Source organism: Elephantulus edwardii, unplaced genomic scaffold, assembly GCF_000299155.1.
Source record: "Elephantulus edwardii isolate Elephantulus edwardi_28Jun2011 unplaced genomic scaffold, EleEdw1.0 scaffold00001, whole genome shotgun sequence".
NCBI lineage: Eukaryota > Metazoa > Chordata > Mammalia > Macroscelidea > Macroscelididae > Elephantulus > Elephantulus edwardii.
The window spans coordinates 1,180,813-1,203,870 of NW_006399751.1; the positions used below are offsets into that span (position 1 = coordinate 1,180,813).

Here is a 23,058-nt window from a genome sequence, read left to right on the forward strand (position 1 = left end):
GGAGGGTGGAGGGACAGCGCAGGAGGGGAAGACCCTCTATGAGATGGATTGATTCGGTGACTGGGGTAATCGGGATGGGTGTATCAGAGGCGGTGCGGTTGGCGCAGGATAGAGCAGGGTTTAGGGCTGTTGTGCATAGGGGCGCTATGAGTCGCAAACGACCCGACGGCACATAACAACAACAACAACAACAACAACAACAACAACGGTGTTTGGAAACCAAACCAGCAGCATGTATGTGCCTGTGTGTGCAGAAAACAAGGGACAGAGAAGGGACAGCAATCTTTGCATCATGCTCAGGCTTCGAAGGACTAAACAGAAAAAATACACAAGACTTCATGAATGTACTTACTCAGATTAACTTAATTTAGGTTCATAAATTACATCCTACTGACAAGAAAACATTCTTTTTCAAGCACTCCCTGATAATAAAATAATTTTAAAATAAATGAAATGAAAATAAATGTTAAATAAGAAAATAATTTTAAACCATTAAAATATCCTATTAATAAACTCACCAGGTAGGAATTTTGGGGCCAAATATTTGACTATAATTAAGAAATCTCAACATTATTAATAAAGTTTAGATAAGAAAAAAGTTATCTGGAAATGAAAAAGTAAAATGTACATATCTTTAAGAACTTTTATGTTAAATAAGAAATAAAACAAAAACTCTAGGTATTTCAGAAAATAATGACAATTGAAAGAATAAATACTACAATGTATAAAGTATGAAAGTTGACATCTACTTTTTTAAAACATGATGTTTAGTTTCTTAAATATGGGTTAAAAAGGTACAATGCACAATCAAATGTATAGTCATGTACTTCTGTCAAAATTCATTTAAAGAGTAAATGGAAACTTGGAAAATTAGGGAAACAAAGTACAAATAATCTATTCTAATCTTGAACGAAAATGATCTGTTATTTGCTGGAATAGAATGGAAGTGTCATTAATACATGGGCTAGGTCTGTCTGGGTCATTATTTACCTAAAAGTAAACATAGAAGAGGGAGTATGGGTGGTCTAGTGGGTAAGGTTTAAAATCAGATAAGGTGGTGTCGGGGCTGTATCCTTTCTTCAGACCTATTCAATCTGAATGCTGAGCAAATCTAGAAACTGGACTCTGTGAAGAGGACTGTGGCATCAGGATCAGAGGAAGACTCTTTAGCAACCTGTTATGCAGATGACACAACCTTGCTTTTAACAAGTGGAAAGCTTCTGAAATACTTGCTGCAGATCTAAGACTACAGCCTTCAATCATATCTCCACATTAAGAAACAGCCTTTCTACTGGGCCAATAGGTAACCTCATGCTAGCTATAAAGCAGTCTGTCCTGGAGAAAGTGCATGCAGGTAAACTGGATGGTAAACTCTGACTCACATGCTTTTGTTCTCTGTTGTGGTATGTTGTCAGGAGGGGTCGGCACATATCATGCTGGGAAAGGTGTAGGGTCACTGAAGAGAGGAAGACCTTCAATGAGATGGACTGACACAGTGATGTAAAAATGGACATATTTATCAGAGGTAAATGGATATATTTATAGATCAGAGATAATGGATATACTTATCAGAGATGACAAGGATGGCACAGGAGAGGCCAAGGTTTGGATCTGTTGTTCATGGCGTCACTGTGAGTCGTATTTGACTCAATGGCACCTAAAAGGAACGCAGGAACAGGAGAGGGGCTGCCAACCCAAAGGCAGGCAGTTTGAATCTACTAGCCCGTGCGTGAAAACACACTGGAAGGCCAGCTGCGTGTCAGTTCCAACCCAACAACAATGAATGAATGAATGAGGGACATGCAGAAGGACAGCAGAACCAAGCTCACTGTCACAGAGCCAGTCCTTTATCAGGTTTCTAAAACGAGAAATCTTCACGGGACCAGCCTGCCTCATCATCCCCCCAGAGAGCAGTTAGTGGGTTCAAACTGGCAACCTTTCAGTGAGCAACCCAGCACCTAACCTACCATGTCGCTAGGACTGGCTTCAATGCAAAAAGAATAAAAGCAAACTGGAAAAAGAACAAAAAGGGAGCTTGGCCTAATAGGCATCCAGATGTACTTTACAGGTGAGGCAATTAAGATAGTAAGTTATTAATGTAAGGACAAAATCAGAGCAATGAAACAGAACGCGGAGACTAGACATAAGCCCAGACACATGGGACAGTTTAAGGAAAGAATGGACTCTATTATCCAGAATGGTAACAACTCTTATCTTTGGACTGTAAGATTATAAAGAACTACACTTTATCCCTTTAAAAAAATTTCCATTTCCCCCTGCCCCCTGCAGTGACTATGTGTTATTTTCACGAGAAAAATTCAGCCAAATGTTCTTTAAAAGCTGATAAATGGTCATAATCAGAACAAAGAACCACTTCCTCCAAGGACTCCTAAAACCAATTTGGCTCATTGTAGCCAATGAAATTTTTACACCTGCTAATGGAAAACTGCTTTTATCTGGTGTGGATCTGAGGAGGAAGCCTTCCACCCTAAGGATTACAGGAGAAGTGTGAAGATGTAAGCAGGAATAAGCTATTCTTATAGTCATGAGAAAACCCAAACCACTAGAACACAAACCCCAAACACAAATGCCATGAGTGCACAGGCTCACGTCTGTCTGCTGACTGCTGGTCCCTGGTAGCTGGAACCGGCGCATGCAGGAACTCTCCAAATGCTTGTTGCATAAATGAGTGAAGTGACCTGGATTGACCTACGTGTTTGCTTCTGCATGTTCTTTCTTCATTTTAATGAAAACCAAAACGTCACACCTGTCTTCCAGGAAGTGCATACTTCCTATAATCTCCCACAAAAGGGGCGTGGTTTGTAGGCTTGAATTTGGGGTCCTCTCACCATTTCCCATTAAGTAGTCTTTGGGCACACTGCCGGGAGAACACAGTCCTTGGAGAAGGACATGATGCTTGGAAGGGTGGAGGGACAGCCCACGAGAGGAATACCCTGGATGAGATGGACTGACGCACTGACTATGGCAACGAGGGCAGGTGTGTCAGAAACAGGGAGACTGGCTCTGGACGGGGCAGGGGTCAGAGCTATTGTTCATAGGGTCGCTATGAGTTGTAGTTGACTCGTTGGCACCTGACACCAACACCACCATTCCCACAAGACCCCCAGGAGTGGGTGGGCTACTTACTGAGAGGGGCAGGATGAGCGGCACTCCAGGGAGAAGGGTGTCTGGGCAAGACAGGTGCTCATTCAGAACCTTGAACTCGAAGCCGACCCTCCCAATGTTCTTCAATGTGATTGCACTTTCAGTGACGTCATCAAACAGCTGAGGAAGAGAAGGGTGGGAGGAGGAGGGGATGATGGTGAAGAGGAGGAGGAGGAGGAGGGGTGGGGGTGACTCCTACATATCTTCAAGTTTTGGAAGCTGCTTCTGCCCCAACAAAGATGAGTGGGTGAACCCCCTCTCAGACCTGTCACTTGCTCTAGAGACCCCAGCTGCCCCCCTTTTCCGTGCCTCTTAGGTCACAAGGAAGCACCAGCTGCTGGAAGTATGACTCTGGCTCTCACTCTTTTAATAACTAATGTATTTAGGAACAGCCATGGCTTAACCCCCAACCACTCTGAACGTCCAATCTCTCCACCGTGAGGCACTCACGGTAGAGGATCTTAAGGTAATCTCTCTGCAGCATGAAGCTTTGCTGTCTGGATTCTTTTTTTTTCTGTCTGAATTCTTTAAGACAAGATTCACATCGAGAATGTTCTGAAGTGAAATTGTAAAAGTGTCCTTTCATCAGGAGCATCAGCCAGATGTATTTGCTGCTGGGACCGCGCAACATAATTCAGCAGCAGTAGGTCCAGCACACTGAGGCCGTGTCCAGGGTTCCTAGGCCACGTCACGACAAGGACAATGAGGCGTCACTGCTGCTGGGTTGGGAATGACTCAAAATGACCCTCTATGGGATTTCTGAGGCTGTAAACTGCATGGAAGGAGATTGTCCGTCTTTCTCCCAAGGAGGCCCTAGTGGACTGTAACCACCAGAGAGATGTGGCCTTTGGGTCAGCCATGCATCTCTGTATCGACAAGGCCGCCAGAGCTCCACTGTCAAGGACCAGCTGCTTGAAAGCAGACTCTCTGAGCTGAGTGGATGTCATCTGCCCAGAGAATCCTGGACGGAGGAGGGGAGGAGAATTCTGTCAGTCTACAGAACGGAGAAGACCACAACACGTGCTGAGTGAGTGAGGTTTTAGGTACAATCTTCAAGCCTATAAAAAGGCAAGGCTGTGCATAATTCAATCTTCAACCTATAAATAGGCAGGGCCATGCATAATTCAGTAATCATACACGCAGTAGCAGTACAATGGGCCCAGTCCTCTATTAACGTTATGAAGGAGGTATGGCCCATGCCTATTAAAAATAAAATAAAATTCTAAAATCTAATTGGAAAGAGAAGATGCACAGATATACAGACTAACTTCTAATTACCACCAAGCAACAGTAGAAAGTATGTATTATGCTGAAGAATGTAAAGCAAGAGCAGGATAAGGGTGGGATAGGGCTGCCTTTGGTCTTAAGGCCTGCCTGGGTGTGAGGGTGGGAGCGGAGGATGGGAGGGATTGCAGGGGAGCAGATGTGGAGGCTGGAAGGAGTGGGATGTAGAAGGGGTATCGGGTTACTGGGACTGGCTATCACTGAATGGGGTACACCGGGAGAAGCAGAAGCGGGAGAAGTCTGGTGTGGGTATGAGTTAGCAGAGGGCTGGAATCACCACACCCGGGAGCTCTCACGAACTGCATGGCAAGGAAGACAGCTGCTGAGCGACGGTGACGCCGGCGAGGAGCTGAGGAGGCAGTTAACCACAGGCGGCTGGTGAGTCAGGCCGGCCACGCCATCCCCACCGTGCGGACCAGGCCACTCCATCACTTGATATGAAAGCCACGTTAGGATGGCAGCTCTCCTGCTTATAAAACAACACTCTTTCTCAGGGCTGTGCTGTTTCACCTGGTGCTGCTGTGGCTAATTGGTTGGGGGATCGATGGGATGAAAATGCAATTTTGGGAAAACCAATCTGTCAGTGATGTTCAAACAGGTTAGTAGTAGAAGCAAAAAAAAATTTTATATATATATATACTGAAACCTCTCAAAAGCTGGTCCCTGGATCTACTGCTATTACCTGGGAGTCATCAGAAATTCAAACTCTCAGCCCTCCCCCCCATCTCCTTTTACCAAGTCAGAAACTGCATTTTAATAAAATGTCCAGGTGATTTATATGCACATGGCTAAGAGAACTCTGGTGGCCTGGTGGATAAGGACTTGTGCTGCCAACCTAAAGGCAAGCTGTTCGAATCCACCTGTTCCTCAATGGGAGTAAGAAGTGTGATCTCCTCCCATGCAATTTACAGCCTCTGACAACCTGCTAGAGGGTCAGCTATGAGTCAGTTCTGACTCGATGGCACGAAACAAGCCATGATCATCTAGGTCTAGCTTGACGAGCCTTGGCGTGTGAGGACAGGAGTGGGAGACGGAAGGATAAAGTGACCCTGAGAGACTTGGCGGGTGAGTCGGCAAACGTTGAGCACTATGAGGACGTGGAGGGGAGAGGGCGACAGTGCCGTGGAAAAGGATTTGGAGACTGTAAACCCACAGGCTGGGAAGACAGCAGTACGCGCGGCACGAACGAAGAGTTTAGAAAGGAATTTTGGATTGAGAGGAAGGTGGAAATTTCAGGGTCTTAACAAGTTGTTTCAGGAGACAGTGGAAGAACAAGTACCTGGCATAAAGAGGAGACCAGAGGTGGGAGGCAGGTTAGGGTACAAAGGACAGTGGTAACGGTGCAGGAAGATGACTGGTGACTTCTCCAGGGCATCCAGGAGAGACGAAAGGCCACGGACGATGGCTGATGCTTACAGTTAAGTCTGGGAGAGCTTTGACCCGATGGTTTGCAATACCTGCAGTCCATAGTTGATTTCCTTGGTGTCAAAAGAATAGACGACCAGGGACGCCTCTCCTTTCAGGCTTATCTCATAGGTTGGGCCTCCTTCCACTTCACACAGAGCTTTTGTGCGTGCCATGATGTCACAGTGTCCATAGAAAGTGAAGGAGATCTGGTGGCTGCTGTGTGGAAGCACCACTCCATAGAGGGGCAGAATGTCAAACACCTGCAGGAGAAGAGGTGCCAAACGAGAGCCATCAAAGTTCAACCCACGTCAGTATCAAGGGCTTCAGAGTCACGTCAACTCACAGCTAAAGCCCTGACTTTAATTTATGATTCACAGAAGGCAACTAGCCCACCTGCCTAAAGACAGAGGCGTGTATTTCCTGCTTTGAAAAGTTGTAATGGTGCCAGGACAGACTGAACTTTGTAACATAGGGTAGATGCTCAATAAGGAAAGGATTCATGAGGTGTTCACTTACCTCTTCTATCCCCAGGTTGAGCAATTCGTCGTTTTCAAAGATCCACAGGGATTCATGAAACTCTACCTGGCTCTGGTTGGGGCAGATCCTGCCTGTTTCAGTTGGATTCGTTCTTAATGCCTAGAAAGGAAAGATGTGCTGAGAAGCCAGGAAGCATTATAACATGAGTCCTCAAGGTGGTTCTGTCTATCACTCCATGGATGTGTTTCATGGTGACAGAAGAATGGTCGATGCCTGTGAGTTGTGGTGCTGGAGAAGAGTATTGAACAGAACATGGACTGACAAGAGAACAAAAAGGTCTGTCTCGAAGAGGGTGAAATAAACTTTCTCCCTGGAGGCTAGGATTTTGAAGCTTCACCCACATACTCTGGGCATGTGGCCTAGAGGGCCCAGTCCTTGGAGAAGGACATCATGCTTGGAAAGGTGGAGGGACAGCACAGGAGGGGAAGATCCAGGGTGAGATGGATTGATACAGTAACTGGGGTAATGGGAGTAGGTGTGTCTGAGTCAGTGAGACTGGCTCAGGACAAGACAGGCTTCAGAGCTATCATATGTAGGGTTACTATGAGCTACAGGCAACTGGATGGCACATACCACCACCACCACGGTACGTAGTCAGAGAGAGAGCTGTTTTCTCCCTAAGGAAACAAATGGACAAGAACCCAGAGAGGAGAGAGGCACGTCCAAGAATGTTTACTGCCTGGTTATTTATAATGGCAAAATTTTGGAGGCAAATCAAATGTCCTTCAAAGTAGGAGTCACTAAACACTATGTGTGAAACCTCTCTCCACAGAGGTTGATGCAGTATATATTCAGGAACTGGAAATGATAGCTGTAAGGGATCACTGAGTGACAAAGCAGTTTCCAATTAGGTAAAATAAGACTTGTCTTGATGGAAGTCTACTCGGAGGGATGGGCAATCCCCTCCTGCAAAGACTGACAGCCCTGGCAACGCAGTGTAAGGTCATCATTGGTCGGTGCAATTCTACGCAGTAGACTAGTGCTGGGTTTTGTTATGTCTGAAGGCTGAACGTGTGCAGAGATTTGCATATGCAAACAGACATCTGAGAGACTGTTGGCTAAAGTTCCAGCTGCTCCTTTCTCTTTGATGGCTTTTTCAGGCATGGTATCTTTTTTGCAGGGACCAGCCCCTCTTGATAACATGCTTAAAGTACGTGTGACAATGTCTCACCATCCTTGCCTCAAAGGTAGATGATGGCTACAGTTTTTTCCAAGAAGAAATGTCTGTTTGCTCTGCTGGTAGTCTGTGTTGTTGTTGCTGTTAGGTGCCACCAAGTGGAATATGATTCCTAGTGACCCTATAACAGATCTGATCCCTGTCCTGTCCTCACAATCTCTGACACACTTGAGCCCGTTGCTGCAGTCACTGTGTCAATCCATTTCATGAAGGGTCTTCCTCTCCTTTGCTGTCCTTCCACCTTCCCAAGCATGATGTCCCTCTCCAAGGAACAGCCTCTTCTAGCAATGCCCAAAGTATGTGAGAGGCCAAAGCTTTGTCGTCTTTGCTTCCAAGGGGTACTCTGGCCGCACTTTCTCTAAGACATACCTGTTTGTTCTTTTGGCAGTTCATGGGATATTCAGTACTCTTCTCTAGCACCACAGCTCGCAGGCATCAATTCTTTTTTGGTCACCCTTATTCACTGTTCAGCTCTCGGATGCATGGAATGTGACAACGGCCTGAAACAGGCGCACTTTAGTCCTCAAATATTATCACTTCTTAATAAGCTGGCATGGTCCCTGACTTCAGACTTTCCCAATGCAATACATCTCTTCATCTCCTGACTGTTAATAACAAGTGTGCTGATTGTGGATACAAGTAAGATAAAGTCGTCGACAGTTTCAATTTGTTTGTCCATCTACCCTGATGTTCCATAGTACATTTAATATTCTTTATAAGCACAATTCAAAGACATCAATTCTCTGGTATTTCTTATTCACTGTCCTACTTTCACATAAGTATGAAGTTTCTGAAAATATCATCGATTTGGCTCAGGCCCACCTCACTCAGTCTTTAAAGTCACACTGTGCTCTTTAGCACTTTAAAGAGGTCTTTAGATGCATATTTTTCCAATATAATACATCTTTTGATTTCTTGACTCTTTCTTCCAAGTGACTATAGATCCAATAAAAATCAAATTATTAATAATTTTTATCTTTATTTATCAGGTTCCCTTTAGGTCCAGTTGTGAGGATTTTCTTTTTCTGATGTGTCATGCATACTGAATACTAGTCACCAAACAGGTATATGGTGATAGGATACAAGCCTGATTCACCCTCTTCTGATTTTAAACCGAACCAGATCCCCTTGATCTGTTCAAGCAATGGCTTCTTGGTACTTGTTCAGGTTCCATGGGCGCACAATGAAGTGTCCTGGGATTCCCAGTCTTCCCTGTGCTATCCATAATTTATTATGGTCCACATAGCTGAATGCGTTTGCATGGTTAATAAGACTTCAGTAAACCTATCTCTTGATGTCTGCTTTCAGCCAGGATCCGTCTGACATCAGCCAAGATATCCCCAGTTTCAAGGCCTCTTCTGAATCTAGCTTGCATTTTGGGCATTTCTCTGTGGATGTTCTTTCTTCAGCTGTTTTTAAATTATCTTCAGTCAGATTTTATTTGTTAGGAGGGGATATCCCCGGCAAAGAGGCATCGTGCTTGGAAAGGTGGAGGATCATCGAAAGGGGGAAAGACCCTCAAAGCGATGGACTGACAGTGACCACAGCACTGGGCTCAAGTGTGTTGGGGATGACGAGGTGGTGCAGGACGGGACAGGGTGCAGATCTGCTGTCCACAGGATTGCTGTGAGTCGCACTCGACCACCTCTAACAACAGCGGGAAATGAATCAGGTGACACAGCCTCATCCCAGCCTAGTCCTGGCCCTGCCTTTGCCCCTTGGACCACTGTTTTACCAGAAGGACTGTGGGCTGCTGACCTACCCCAGGGAAGGAGCTCTGTAGCTCTGGAGCCATCATGGTGGCAGCGGGCGGCTGAGCTCTTGTGTGTTCTCCTTCATAGTTCCCTTCGTCTTCATCCTCCAGGACAGTTCTGGGGGTTTAACAAAAGCCAGAGAATCATTCAATTAGCAACCACCGTGACAGCCTCTGGCCTTGCCCTCTCCACTCTAGTGCTCCCCGAGGAACAAATGGAGCTCTCAGTCAGGAAGGCCAGCTGGTCAAGGTTGTATCATCCCTGGCCCCCACAATGTGCGACCGTGTTGGTGGGCCCTGCCTGGGTTCCAGGCCGTCTTCCCAGTTCGTGCAGCCCATGTGTGACTTAAAGGAAGTCCCGAGCAGCTCGAGCGACTCTCCAGTCACTGTGCCTGTGTCCTAAGTGCCGGTGATAAGCACCTTCATCTCCTGGAGCATTTTATCAGGATGACAGAATGTTTAGAAAATTCTCGTCCCTTTCTGCTTTGCTCTTCTAGGCCTGGCCCCAGATGCAGATCTTGGCAGATGGAGCCACGGAGGCGAGAGGAAGGGCCCTGGCCCCCAGGACTTGGGAAGCTCTGACCTCCAGTGAGGAGAGGCCACGTTCTTGTCTGGGTATCCCAGATGCCCAGCCCAGATGCCTGGTCAGTGAATGGCTGAATAAACAAATCAGGGCTGAGTACCGAGAATGTGAGGCGTGTGGAGACAAGCTATTAAAACAGAGCCAACCAACCCAAAGCCCCGCGCTGGCCGTGCGTCTGCACTTACTTAATTAAATCCTGTAAGACAATATCGGAGGACGCCAGAGGCGCGAGGGCCGACGGTGGACTTGTGGGTGTGAAGGTAGCTGGGCCAGACTCCGCCTGGGACAGGGCGGCGCTGTACAACTTCCTCGGCCAGGTCAGAAACCTGCGAAGGTGCACAGGACACAGGCACACATCAGCTTTGGCCAGAAGTTGTCTGGGAGGCTCCCCACTGGGCCCGTGTCCACACAGGTCAACAAGGACCACCTGCGTCTTCCCTTGCATGAACCCTCCTCACCCCAGTCTTCAAACCTTAGCCGGGCATACATTTCCTCCTAGGAAGCTTCCTAACCACCCCCTGCCAGCCGGAGCCTGGTGTCTCTCCTCAAACACAGTCCACAGGGGCTCCCCTCACCAGCTCTATAGACGGTGAGCTCCCTGACACCTGGTATTGTGGTCCTGCAGTGACACTCACACATGCTTAGGAGTTCTGTGTCACTAAAACATCTTCATCATAATGTTGTTGGTGTTTGTGCCATTGTGTTGGAGCCAACACATAGCCGACCTTTCAATGAGTGGTTAGAGGCAGTAAGCCACACAGGAGGAGACTGCCCATCTTTCTCTTATGGAACAGCGCGTGGATTTGAACTGCCCACCTTTAGGTGTAAACTCTCATCCAGCCACCAGAACTCCATAACTATTGCTGTTGTTTGCTCTTGAGTCAGAACCACCTGTAGCTGACACCTGGTGGGTTTTCAGAGGCAGTAAATCACACGAGAGGAGACTGCCCATGCATTTCCTTCATAGCAGCTGATGGATTCGAACCATGTGACTTTGGATTACAACACAGCGTCTTACCCCTAGGCCACAATAGTGTAGTAATAATAATAAGGATGATGACGTTTTGATGCGCACTGAAAAGTAGCACCCATCTGTTATCATGAGCCCCGCACATACCTCAGATTTCAGTATACTAGGACTTACAGGGGTTGCTTCCCACCATAGTAAGCAGTTGCAACCCAGCAGCTACCTGCAGACATGCAACCCTTACGTGCATTTTATCCTTGGACGCTCGGTGGAAACAGCAGGTGTCACATCAAGTTCCATCACTGTCCCAGCCTCTACTGGACGAACTCTCCCCTCCTGCAGACATTCCACAGCATTTCACCTGACCTCCTTTTAGGACCCTGTTCTCTCCCCACCATGGACCAGGGTGCCATTCCTCAAGCGTCCGGCATTCTATCACCGTCTTCAGGATATTGTCGTTTGGGGCCATTGAGTCCACTAGGTATCACAGAGACCCTATGAAGAGCTGAGCTGACCCCCACCCTCTCCCGTACCAGCCTCATCACCGCTGACACACCGGAGCCCTCTGTTAAGGCCCCCGTGTCGCCCCATATTGTTGGGGATCTTCCTCTCCTTTCTGACCCTCCATCTTTCTAAGCCTCACCTACGTTCATTTCCAAAGTAGGAAAGACAACGTTTCTCCATGTGAGCCAAGAAACCAGGGAGGCAGAAGATGCTTGTATGAAGCACACACTCTGATGAGTTTGAGGAAATGTATATATATATATATATGTATATATAAGAAATTGCTACCACAATGAAGACACAAAATACTTCCATCACCCTAAAGACTTCCCTTAGGCCTTTTCCTCACTAATTCCCCCATTTCCCACCAGCTCCATGGAAAAGTCATCTGCATTATAGGACCAAAGACTAAATGAGCCTACAGTTCCACATAAACAAACCAAGGTTACATTTATTTGGGGCCTTTCGTCTTTTGCTCTGGATGATGTGAAGATGCAGCCAGGCTGGTGATGCCTTCACAGTGTGTTCTTCAACACTGAGCACCACCCTCTGGCACGTTCACCTAACTGCCTGGTGATGCCACCGTGCTCTTGCCAGCTTTTCAGATTATAGATGGAGTTGCTATGAGCATTTGATACAAGTCTTTGGACATGTTTTCATTTCTCTTGGGTAAAGTCCTAGAAGCAGAATTGCTGGGTTATCTAGTGTTAAAAGAAATCGAGGGGGCTCTGGTGGCCTAGTGGTAAGAAGCTGCACTGCAATCCCAGAGGTGCGCGCTTCAAATTCACCAAATGCTCCGCTGGAGAAGGAGGGACAATCTCCTCCTGTGCCACTCAGCTCTGATTTGATGGTACATGCTCAAAAAATAATAATAATAAAAAAAATAATCAGCAGTTTCCCCAAGTGACTGTACCATCTTACATGTCCATCCACAGTGTGGGTGCGTTCTGGTTGGTCCACACCCTCACTTACACCTGGTGGTTGTCGTTATGTGCAGTTGAGTTGGAAGTGACTCCTAATTAACCCTCCAGTGGGGTTTTCAGAGGCTGTAAACTGCACGAAAAAAGACTGCTCATCTTTCTCCCACAGAGCAGCTGGTGGATTGGAATCAGGTGACTCTGAGTGGGCAGTTCAAGTCCTTACCCACCAGGCCACCAGAGAGTCTTCTGTACATTGTATACGGTTTCATTTCACTCGAGTGAGTGTGTAGTGACACACTGCAGTGTTTCTTTTTATTGTTAGGCAGTGCCAAGTGGATTCCAGCTCACAGTGACACTATATACAACAGATCATTGATTAATAGGTTTCTATTTAAGGCAGGAGTGGCATCTACTTCCTAAACAACATGCCTCTGGAAACTCTATGAACTTTGAGAAAAGACGATATTAGAGAAAGGCTTCAGGTCTTTTGTTCATAAGGTCGCTATGAGTTGTGCTCAACTCGATGGCAATCAACAACAACAATAACATTTAATGAAACAAAAGACTGCTCTAACAGCTTATTGATAAGGAACTGTGCTACCAATGCCAAGGTACACAATTCAAATCTACCAGCTGCTCCATGGGAGAGAGCTGAACAATCTTCTCTCATGCAATTTCCTGCCTCTGAAAATCCACTGTAGGCTCAGCTATGGGTCAGTTCCAACTCGATGGTCCACCACCACCACCACCATCACCCCCCCATCACCATCAGCCCCCATCACCATCACCCCCCCACTACCACCCTCCCACCATCACCACCCCATCTCCACCATCACCATCCCCTCCACTATCACCACCACCATCACCACCCTCCACCATTACCCCCTACCATCACCACCACCATCACCACCCCCCACCATTACCCCCTACCATCACCCCCCACCATCACCACCCCCCACCATCACCACCATTACCACCAACCCCCCACCATCGCCTTCGCCATCGCCACCACCATCACCACCACCCCACCACCACCCCCACCATCTCCCCCTACCATCACCACCAACACCACCACTACCACCACCACCACCACCATCACCCCCCCATCACCACCACCACCACCACAACTTAAGGAAAGCTCTCTATCATTAATAGAAGTGAAAAATCCGTTGTTACTGCGGTAGTTAGGGCCTGCTGAGTACAGCTCTTGGCAACCCCGTGAACAACAGACCTGAGCCCCGTCTTACCCTGTGCCGCTGTCATCATCTCTGACACATGTAAGCCCACTGCGTCAGTCACTGCGTCAGTCTATCTCACGGAAGGTCTTACTCTCTTTTGCTGTTCCTCACTGTTCCTAGCATGATGTCCCTCTCCAAGGAATAACCTCTTCTTCGCCCAAAGTATGTGTAATGACTCTTCACAATCTTTGCTCACAAGAAGCACTCTGGTTGCACTTTTCTCAAGACATATCTGTTCTCTTGGCAGTCCATGGGATGTTCAGTACTCTTCTACAACACCACAATACAAAGGCATCACTTCTTCTTCTGTCATCCTTATTCACTGTCCAGCTCTCAGACGTGTAGCAAATGATTGAAAAGACAATGACCTGGATCAGGAGCACCATAGTCTTCAAACTGACATCACGGCTCTTCAATATTCTGGAGAGATCTCTGACGGCGGATTTGCCCAGTAAAATACATCTCCTGATCTCCTGACTACTGGTACCAAGGATGTTGATTATTGAGCTCAACACGGTGAAATCCTTGACAACTTCCACCCTTTCTCCATTTATCAGGATGTTGCCTACCGGCTCAGTGGGGAGGACCTTTGTTTTCTTGATGTTGAGATGCAATTCCTACTAAAGGCTGTAGGCCTTGATCTTCTCCAGCAACTGTTTTCAAGTCCTCGTTACCAACAAGCAAGGTTGTGTCATCTGCATAACGCAGGTTGTTGATGAGGCCTGGAGCAGAGGCCTGCGGCAACTACGAAGACAGCCAGAATCCCTGCATGGGCATCCAGCCGGGGGTGGGGGAAATCACTATTATATACTAAATCTAAGAAAATAATTTATAGAACAAGAAAAACACATTATTTTCTCACCAGGAGAGGATTTAGAGTGGACTACCTCTTATTCTTTTTAAGACGAAAAATCAGTTTACTTTTCCCTTGGCCAAATACCAGTGTAGACACCGGTATTTGGTAATTGGTAAATACTGGCCAAGGTTTGGTAACTTGGTAAATACTGGCCAATCTTATTACCCTAGGTAACAAGAACTGTGAGTTCTCAGAGGACAGCAATCTGGAAACTCTGTGGCCCCCACACAACATAGGACCTTATCCACTGGTGATGTGAGCTCAGTAAATGTTTAAAAGAATCAGTAGGTGGACAGTTGGTTGAACAGCACGGAGGGTATCTTGGCTTCTCTGCACCTCACCTCTAGCCTCACCCCAACCTGGGATGTCTTCAGAGAAATGTAAAAAGCTCTTTTCCTCTTTTTCCACAGCTTCCATCTGGCTTGTTCCACACCAGATGGCTCTAGATGACTCTACTACAGACTCAAGCACACCACTCCGGGCAGGGGATCTATGTTGAGCTGCGGGCTGGACAATCTCCTGGGAAGTGTGTGAGAAGACAGATTCCTTTGTCTTGCCCCTGGAGAAATTCTGACTCATCAGAGTCACAGGAGTCTGATCTGTTGACAGGTGATTCTGACGTACAGAGAAATTTAGGACCAGTTAGGGGTCAGATTGTTGTACAAGGAACACTGAATATCCCATGACCGTCAAATCTGTCCTGGAGGAAATGCAGTCATCCAAGGAGCCCCTCAGAGGCAATGGGGGGTGGTACTTTGTCCCATCTACTCTGGACATGCTGTGAGGAGCCAGTCCTTAGAAAAAGACATACTTCCACGAAAGGCAGAGGGTCAGTCAGAGGGAGGAAGACTCTCGGTCAGACGGACTGATAGAATGACTGTAACAATGGGGTGAAGCATGGTGGAGACCCTGTGGATGGCTCAGAAGGGGGCAAGTTTCTAATGGGCTGCTCCCAGGGTCGCCACGAGTTACTGTCACCGTGGTGTTCCTACTAATGATATAAACAACATAGACAGGAGTCTTACCCAATCTGTATGCAGAGCAAATGAGGAAAAAAAGATGATATAAGAAGATAGAGGGAAGATTCATGAACAATCTGTGATATGCAAATGATACAACTTTGTGTGTGAAGAAAACGTGAAACTCTTACTGATGAATATCACAGAATCTTTAGCGTAGATTATACTAGAAGTCTTCACAGCTGAACCTATAGTTAGCATCACGTAAGCAGAGAAAGGAGTGAGGCTGTCAAAGATTTAATTTTATTTGGTTCCACGATCAATATTCATGAATGTAGCAGTCAAGAAACTCAATGCCATACTGCATTGGGCAAGTCTATTGCCATGGGTTGTTTTAAAGTATCAAAGAGCAAAGATGTTACTTTGAGGATTATGGTGCACGTGACCCAACCCATGGAGTTTTCTGTTGCCTCACAATCTGCATTATGCAGATGACACAACCCTGCTTGCTGAAACTGAGGAGGACCTGAAGTGCTTGCTGCAGAAGGTCAACAACTGCAGCCTTCAATAAGGATTTGGGTTCAATATCAATAAAACAAAGATTCTCACCACTGGGCCAATTGCCAGCATCATGATAGATAGTGGAGAGACTGAGATTGAGATTGTTCACAGCTTTAGTTTGCTTGGCTCACACTCAACACTCTTAGCACCAGAAACCAGGAAATTAAAAGATGCATTGCGATGGGAAAGACTGCTAGTACAGACCTCTCCAAGGTACTGAAGAGCAATGATGTCACTCTGGAGACTAAGGTGCTCCTGATACAGGCCAAGGTCTTTGCAATCACTTGTATGCATCAGAGAGCTAGACAATGACTAGGAATGACAGAAGGGGAACTGATGCCTTTGAGCTTTGGTGTTGGAGAGGAGTATTGAATATACCATGGACTGCTAAGAGAACAAACAGTTTCATCCTAGAGAGGCTGCTCATTGGAGGCAAGGATTTTGAAGTTTCATCTGGCATACTTTAGACACGTTGCAAGGAGGGATCAGTCCTTGGAGAGGGACACCGTACTTGGGAGGGTAGAGGGACGGCGCAGAAGAGGAAGACTCTGGATGAGATGAATTGATTCAGTCACTGGGGCAATGGGGGTAGGTGTGTGGGAGACATTAAGACTGGCACAGGATAGAGCAGAGTTTAGGGCTGTTGCACCTTGGGTTGCTATGAGCTGACGGCACATAACAATAACAGCAACAAGATAAGCATGTGAAAGTTGGACTTTTTGAGATTTAAGAATCATTGTCTTTGAACTACGGGGGCTAGTGAAGCGTAGTGAACGCACTGTCAGAAGAATGAACAGCTTTTGGAGGGGGAGAAGTACAGCGAGAACATCTTATAGAAGGAAGGATGGTGAGACTTCAAACATGTTACTGGAAGGCGCCAGGCCCTGGAGAAGGGCATCATGAGTGCTACAGCACAAGGTCAGATGAAGACCTTTAAAGAGATGGACTGTCCCTTCAACGAGATGGACTGTCATAGTGGCTCCACCAACGGGCTCTAGGGCAGTGGAGAGAGTGTGAAGGTGACACAGGACCAGAGCGCTTCATGCTGTCAGACAGAACCGATCAAAACAGCAGGAAGAAATAGGTAAAACGTGGGGAGGCCTCCCAAAGGGTCTGGTGCCACCGCCCACCAGCTGCTCCCTGGAGAAGCTGTGACCGTTGCTTTCTGTTAGACTCACTGACTTGGAAACCCTCCGCGGGCAGTCCTGCCCTGCCCAGCAGTGCTGCTACAAGTCAGAATGGATCCACAGTGGTGGGTTTGGTCTTCGTGTTTTCGGTTTTGACGGGTAGTGATGGCTTTGGATTGGAGCTGATAATTACCATGGGTTATTGCTACAGTCTTACTGGCAAAGGGCTGTGAAAGGCAGCAGAGAGAAAATTCCGAGTATTTATTAAAACACCCCAGGTCAGTGGAGGCGCCTGGGGAGACTGTCAGATCACTATGCGACACATCATCTAAGATGTGCACCGCCCTGGGATGCTGCGCCTGATGAAGAAGGAAAAATCCAGAGGGAAGTGTGAAAGGCCACGTCCAGAGCTGCAGACAGACCTCCCCGGGAGCTGCAGCACCTGAGCTGACCGTGCAGCCTGGCCAGCGGGCGGCATCTCTGGACACACACAGAGGAGCGGACACACAGCTCTCCTGCCACCAGGTGAGCCACAGGGCACAGGGCCTCATCACACTCGGGGCTCTGACTCATCATTCAAATGGAGAACGGCTCCCAACGGGCGAGAGGGCAGCGATGGGGCTTTGTGGATTGCACTTCATTTCACTTCTGGCCACAAACAGTGACTTTCCTGCTTTGCTGACCCAAACTAGATTGGAGGCAGTAATTTCTGAAAATGAGGGGTGCAGCAAACAAGGAAAATTGATACAGCTCCATGTCTAGTCCCGCCTGGGGTGGAATCTTGGAGGAGCCAGAAAAGAAACACTCCTTCAGCTGAGCCAGGCGCGCGGGCGTCTGACACAGGGATCCTCGGCAACACTGGGGGGGGGGGGCCCACGGCAGTTCCCATCTTCAGAGTTTCTTGTCAACTATGGTTGACTTGGGTCAATATACTCTTTAGTGGTGCAGATTAAAAAGAAAATAAAAACAGCAGCCCGGCCTGCTTATTTCCTGTTCATTCACCAAGGGTAGTGCTGTGCCGACGACGTGAGAGCTGAGAGAACACGTTTGTGTTTCAGTTACTGTTCTGTGACGCAGCTCGGATAACGCTGGAGATGAGAGATGTATGATGCACCCTGCAGACGTGTGTACCATGCAGCTGAAGCTTCGGGGGACCCCCCACCCCTCTATGCAGGTGCTCACCAAAAGGTCGACGGTTCGGCCCACAAGCCCTCCACTGGAGACAAGCGTGGCAAACATTTCCACCCTGGAGACGCTCTGGGTGAGACTCATTCGGCCTGTGTTGTCTAATGTACGTCAAAATTAACAGCAGTTGGGGAAATTGTTGGTCTCGAGTCCAGGGTCCTTTTACCAGGACCACCCAGCCTCCCGCTGGTGCAGGCGGTGCTGGCACAGGGCCCACACCTGCACCCGTCTCTGGAGGAGCCGCTGGACTGACAGCAGCTACCTCATCCTATCTGAGCGGCCTGGGAGACCAGCCCCCGCTCCCTGTTAACAGGGCAAACTGCAGCCAGTTCCAAGTTCCCATCTCAATACCTCTTTTTCCGACGCCATTTCTTCCTACTCTCACGCCCTGCTCTAGTTTGTTCCTCTTGTTCCCTTCTAGTTTCTCCTAAATCAACAACCACCACCTCAGGTTGATTCTGCTTCTAGGAAATCCATTGAAGACAGCAACCCACAAGTAAAATTTGAGACGTGGCCTGAAAACTCCAGATTCTGGTTTCTTTTGTGATGGCAGAAGATCCGCAAACATCCCAAGGCCCTGTACTTCACACAGCCATGCTCTGTGTGTCACAGCTGCCACTGTGCCCCGTGGTTCTCATTGCAGGCCCACTCACCTCTCTCTTGCTACTTAGCAGGCGCCTGGAGGCCTCTGAGTACTGGCACCATCCCCACCACATTCATTGCTTTGTATTCTTAAAGTTAGGGCACCATCTCTCTGCTAGAAACACACGGTCTGGTTGGGAAGGTAAGGCATCTAAGAAGCCAGGGATGCAATGATGAAAGAAGCACATCTAGAGCAAATAAGCAGCAGGGGGTAGGGCGCTGCCTTGAGGGACAGGGTGTGGACACTTCTTGACAAGCAAAAGGGCCTGGGAGCTGCCTGGGAGACTCTGCAGCCATTCAGCGTGTGGCAGCTGTCAAGGCCTTCCCTTGGACTCTGGGGGAAGCCTGATTGCCTTCCACAGAACTCCTTTACTGCCTGACTTACTCAGAGGCCATTTCTGTTACGTGCTGGTTGTTACGGCTAGGAGATGCTGTCTCAGTTAAGGGACGGCCCCGCTCGGTACCACTGAGGAGACCTCTTAGTGAACGCATGTGGGACCGTGCTGGGGGTGACTGATGTGTGTTTGGCAGACTTCTAGAAGTCCTTGTGGGTAAACACCGCACCCGGGGATGTCATGACCGTGGAGCCTCATCTTTCATGTTCACTGTCATCTGAAACGTCTCAGTAGGTTGTCACAACAAACGTGCCCATCCTGGAAGCAAACTCTCCCCCCTCTCCCCTCTGGTGACTAAGACAAAGATTCTCACCACTGGGCCAACTGGCAGCATCAGGATGGATGGTGAAGAGATTGAGACTGTTCACAGCTTCAGTTTGCTCGGCTCCACAGTCAACACTCTCGGCACCAGCAGCCAGGAAATTAGAAGACGTATTGCCATAGGAAAGTCTGCTGTTAGGGACCTCTCCAAAGTACTGAAGAGCAATGGTGTCTCTTTGGAGACTAAGGTGCATCTGATACAGGCCATGGTCTTTGTAATCACTTGTTATGGATCAGAGAGTTGGACAATGACTAAGGAGGATAGAAGGAGAATTGATGCCTTTGAGCTGTGGTGCTGGAGAAGAGTATTGAGGGTACCATGGACTGCTAGGAAAACAAATAGATTCATCCTGGAAAGGGTCAAACCGGGCTGCTCTCTGGAGGCAAGGATTCTGAGACTCCGTCTAACATACTCTGGACATGCTGCAAGGAGGGACAGGTCCTTGGAGAGGGACATCATGCTTGGGAGAGTGGAGGGACAACGCAGAAGGGGAAGGCCCCCTATGAGGTGGATTGATTCAGTGATTGGGGTAATCGGGATGGGTGTGTCAGAGACGGTGCGACTGGCTCAAGACAGAGCAGAGTTTAGGGCTGTCGTACATAGGGTCACTATGAGTGGCAAACGACTCGACGGCACATAACAACTGGTGACTAACCCAGCGTCTTTTTGTGGAACAACAGGAGAAACAGCTCTGATCTCTGAAACTCTGAAAGGTCAAAATATCTGGGTTATGCTCCCAGCCACCTACTAGCTGCATCGCTACCAAATGCCAAAGCATCAGGCCCCACTGAACTTCACTTTTATTGTCTACTTCTTCTTCTCCTTTCTTCCTCTGGTCTACAGATCCCAAACTCGTTACAAATGAGACAATCCCTGACTCTTTCTCAAAAGGGAAGAATATAGAATATACTGCTTGAAGCCACATTAAAAATAGAGACACTCCTGAGTCACATTAGGCACAGATACAAAAGCTCCATCACGTTTCCATCTTTATTGTCCCAGCTCGGGCTGTGGGCCTCCCACACTGGGAAGCAAAGGAGAGGTGGAGACAGATGGGGCTGGCTCGGTGCCTCCTTCACCAGCTCGTTCAAACTCTGCTACATGAGGGGGAAGGAAATGGCAGGCACGAGCCCAGTGTGGAAAAACAGCCTGCTGCTCGGAGCCCTCTGACAGGCTGAGGCTCTAGGATGCTTCCAGCGACCAGCTGTCCTGAGGAAGACTTCGGTAAGAGATAAGGATCTGGAACGGAAGCTACATAGATTGTAGGAGGCAAAAGCTGTATTTTTGAAGGTTCTCAGAAGAAGCTGAACTCTGAGCTTCAGAAACAGTGGTGTTCCCAGGGGGCTGCCACCTGGAATCACCTGAGGGGCATTACGGAACGCTGAAGCTGGAGTTTCAGCCCCAGAGATTGACTTATGGGCTTCAGGATATTTAAAAGCTCCATAAGGAAGGCTGACATGTGTCCAAGACTGGAACCACTAACTCAGAAGGCTGTGTCCAGGGCTGGGAACCACTGACCTAGAATGTTGCTATGTGTCCAGGGCTGAGAACTACTGACCTAGAATGTTACTGTGTGTTCAAGGCTGAGAGAACCACTAACCTGGAGAGCAATGTCAAGATGATGGAAAAGAATGATGGTAAAACAAGTACATCAAGCAAGCATTCTCCTAGAGCAACCGCAGCCAGCACTAACTCCTCACCCTTCTCTACCAGGTTCTGTGCTAATCAACTTTCCAGGTCCCTCCTCATTCAGTCTTCCCAATAGTTTGACGAAGTGGGTGCTGTTTCATTTCTAGTCTTCAGGAAACAAAACTGAGGCTCAGAGATCAAGCAGGTGGTTGGTTGAGCTAAGTTAAATCACCCCAATGCTTATGTTCTCAACAACTTTGTTAGGAACTCTACCCAGCTAACAGCGGGGAGCTTCTCCTTGGTTACTTCAGACCAGGCCATGCCAACAACTCTCAAAGCAAGATTTTTCATTTGAAACAGAAATGTTGTTAGGTGTCCATGAGCTGCTCATGACTGACAGCAACCCTCTGAATGACAGGTCTCAGCCTGGCCCTGTCCTGTGCCATCTGCACGCTCTCCTCCAAGCTCAAGTCCATGGCTCCAGTCACGGTTTCAGTCCGTCTCGCTGAGGGTCTTACTCTCTTTCTCTGACTCTCCACCTTTCCCAGAATGGTGTTTTTTTGCAGTTTACAAAAATAAACAGGACCCACAAAATAAGGAACACACAACGTATGTTCCTTAGAATGTATATCTTAGAGTCATGTTGGGGGCGGGCAGAAGACCCATACCACAGTAATTTAGATGAAGAAAAGTAAGACTCTCTTTACCTTGCTTGAAGAGACTTTCAAGGAAGAGCTAACTAATGGAAAAGTGTGACCAAAATCCAACTCTAGGCTCTCTGGAGGGATTTTCTGCAGCAAACAGTCAATTCTACCAAAGTTCCAGAAGATGTCCTCGCTGCTACATGTGCCACAAATGGCTGGCAAGCAGGTACACAGAAATACCTCTTATCATCACCTTCAAAGTTCCTTAGAAATGCTTTTGAGATGGAAGGGGTTTTTAAGTCCATTTCTTTTAATGTTTGACCTTCAGCAGATGTAGCTAGCTTTGGGGAGTTTTAATTAATATGCACCTGTAGATACACCAAACGAACTGCTTTAAGAACCAGATCACTAAATGAACCGAACAGAACTGAGGTTCTGGTATGCTCTGACACTTCTCACTGATCTCCTTAGAAGCCAGCTTAGCAAGCACCAGATATCTAAATGGCCAATGTCTTCTCTAATATTACAGATGTTGAGGAAATGCCTGAAGAAGAACAGCTCTGTAGTTAGGAACCGCCATTCTTATAGGGAGCCCTGGTGGCCTACTGGTAAGAAGCTGTGCTGTAATCCCTAAAGCACATGATTTGAATCCATCAACTGCTCCACGGGGAACGATAGGCAATCTCCTCCCATGCGATTTTACTGCCTCTGAAAACCCAGTGGAAGATCAGCTATGGGTTGACTGCCAGCCATGGTTTGACAGTACACACCAATAAAACAGTCCTTACGTAGTAACATAAAAACCAGGGGAAAAAATGTATAACTTTGAAAAGTGAAATAAAAGAAAACAGTAAGATTATGCCCCAATAAATTTCTCTAGGGCTGCAACATATATAGTATACCAGGACTATGATCTAATGGAACTGCAAACAGCACTAAACTGTGGGGTCCCTCTCATGGAGATAATTTAAGTTGAATTGCTAATATAGAAAAAAAATGAAAGAAGATTACTGACAGAGAGAAAGATAGATGGAGAACTTTCCCTTTGTAAGGGAAAGACATTATTTTCTGTATATTTTAAATCATTTGCAAAGATAATTAAAAATAAGGAAGGCAAGGTTCATCTTTCTCTGGAGTCACATAAGGAATGAGATGATGCGAGTGCTGGCCTGGAGAAAAGTTAGTTCTGATGTGGTCATGGAG

The 23,058-nt window shown here is 47.4% G+C and overlaps 1 protein-coding gene across 1 annotated transcript in view; it reads right to left on the reverse strand.

Moving 5' to 3' along the window:
- The window catches only part of HYDIN (HYDIN, axonemal central pair apparatus protein), a 294,240-nt gene that overhangs the window by 113,529 nt on the left and 157,653 nt on the right, over positions 1–23,058 (reverse strand). Inside the window, exons 23-27 of the mRNA XM_006878867.1 lie at positions 10,092–10,232; positions 9,329–9,441; positions 6,373–6,464; positions 5,907–6,116; positions 3,148–3,285 (exon numbers count right to left, since the gene is read on the reverse strand). Of these exons, the coding sequence (XP_006878929.1) occupies positions 3,148–3,285; positions 5,907–6,116; positions 6,373–6,464; positions 9,329–9,441; positions 10,092–10,232 (694 nt within the window). The remainder of the gene's footprint in view (positions 1–3,147; positions 3,286–5,906; positions 6,117–6,372; positions 6,465–9,328; positions 9,442–10,091; positions 10,233–23,058) is intronic.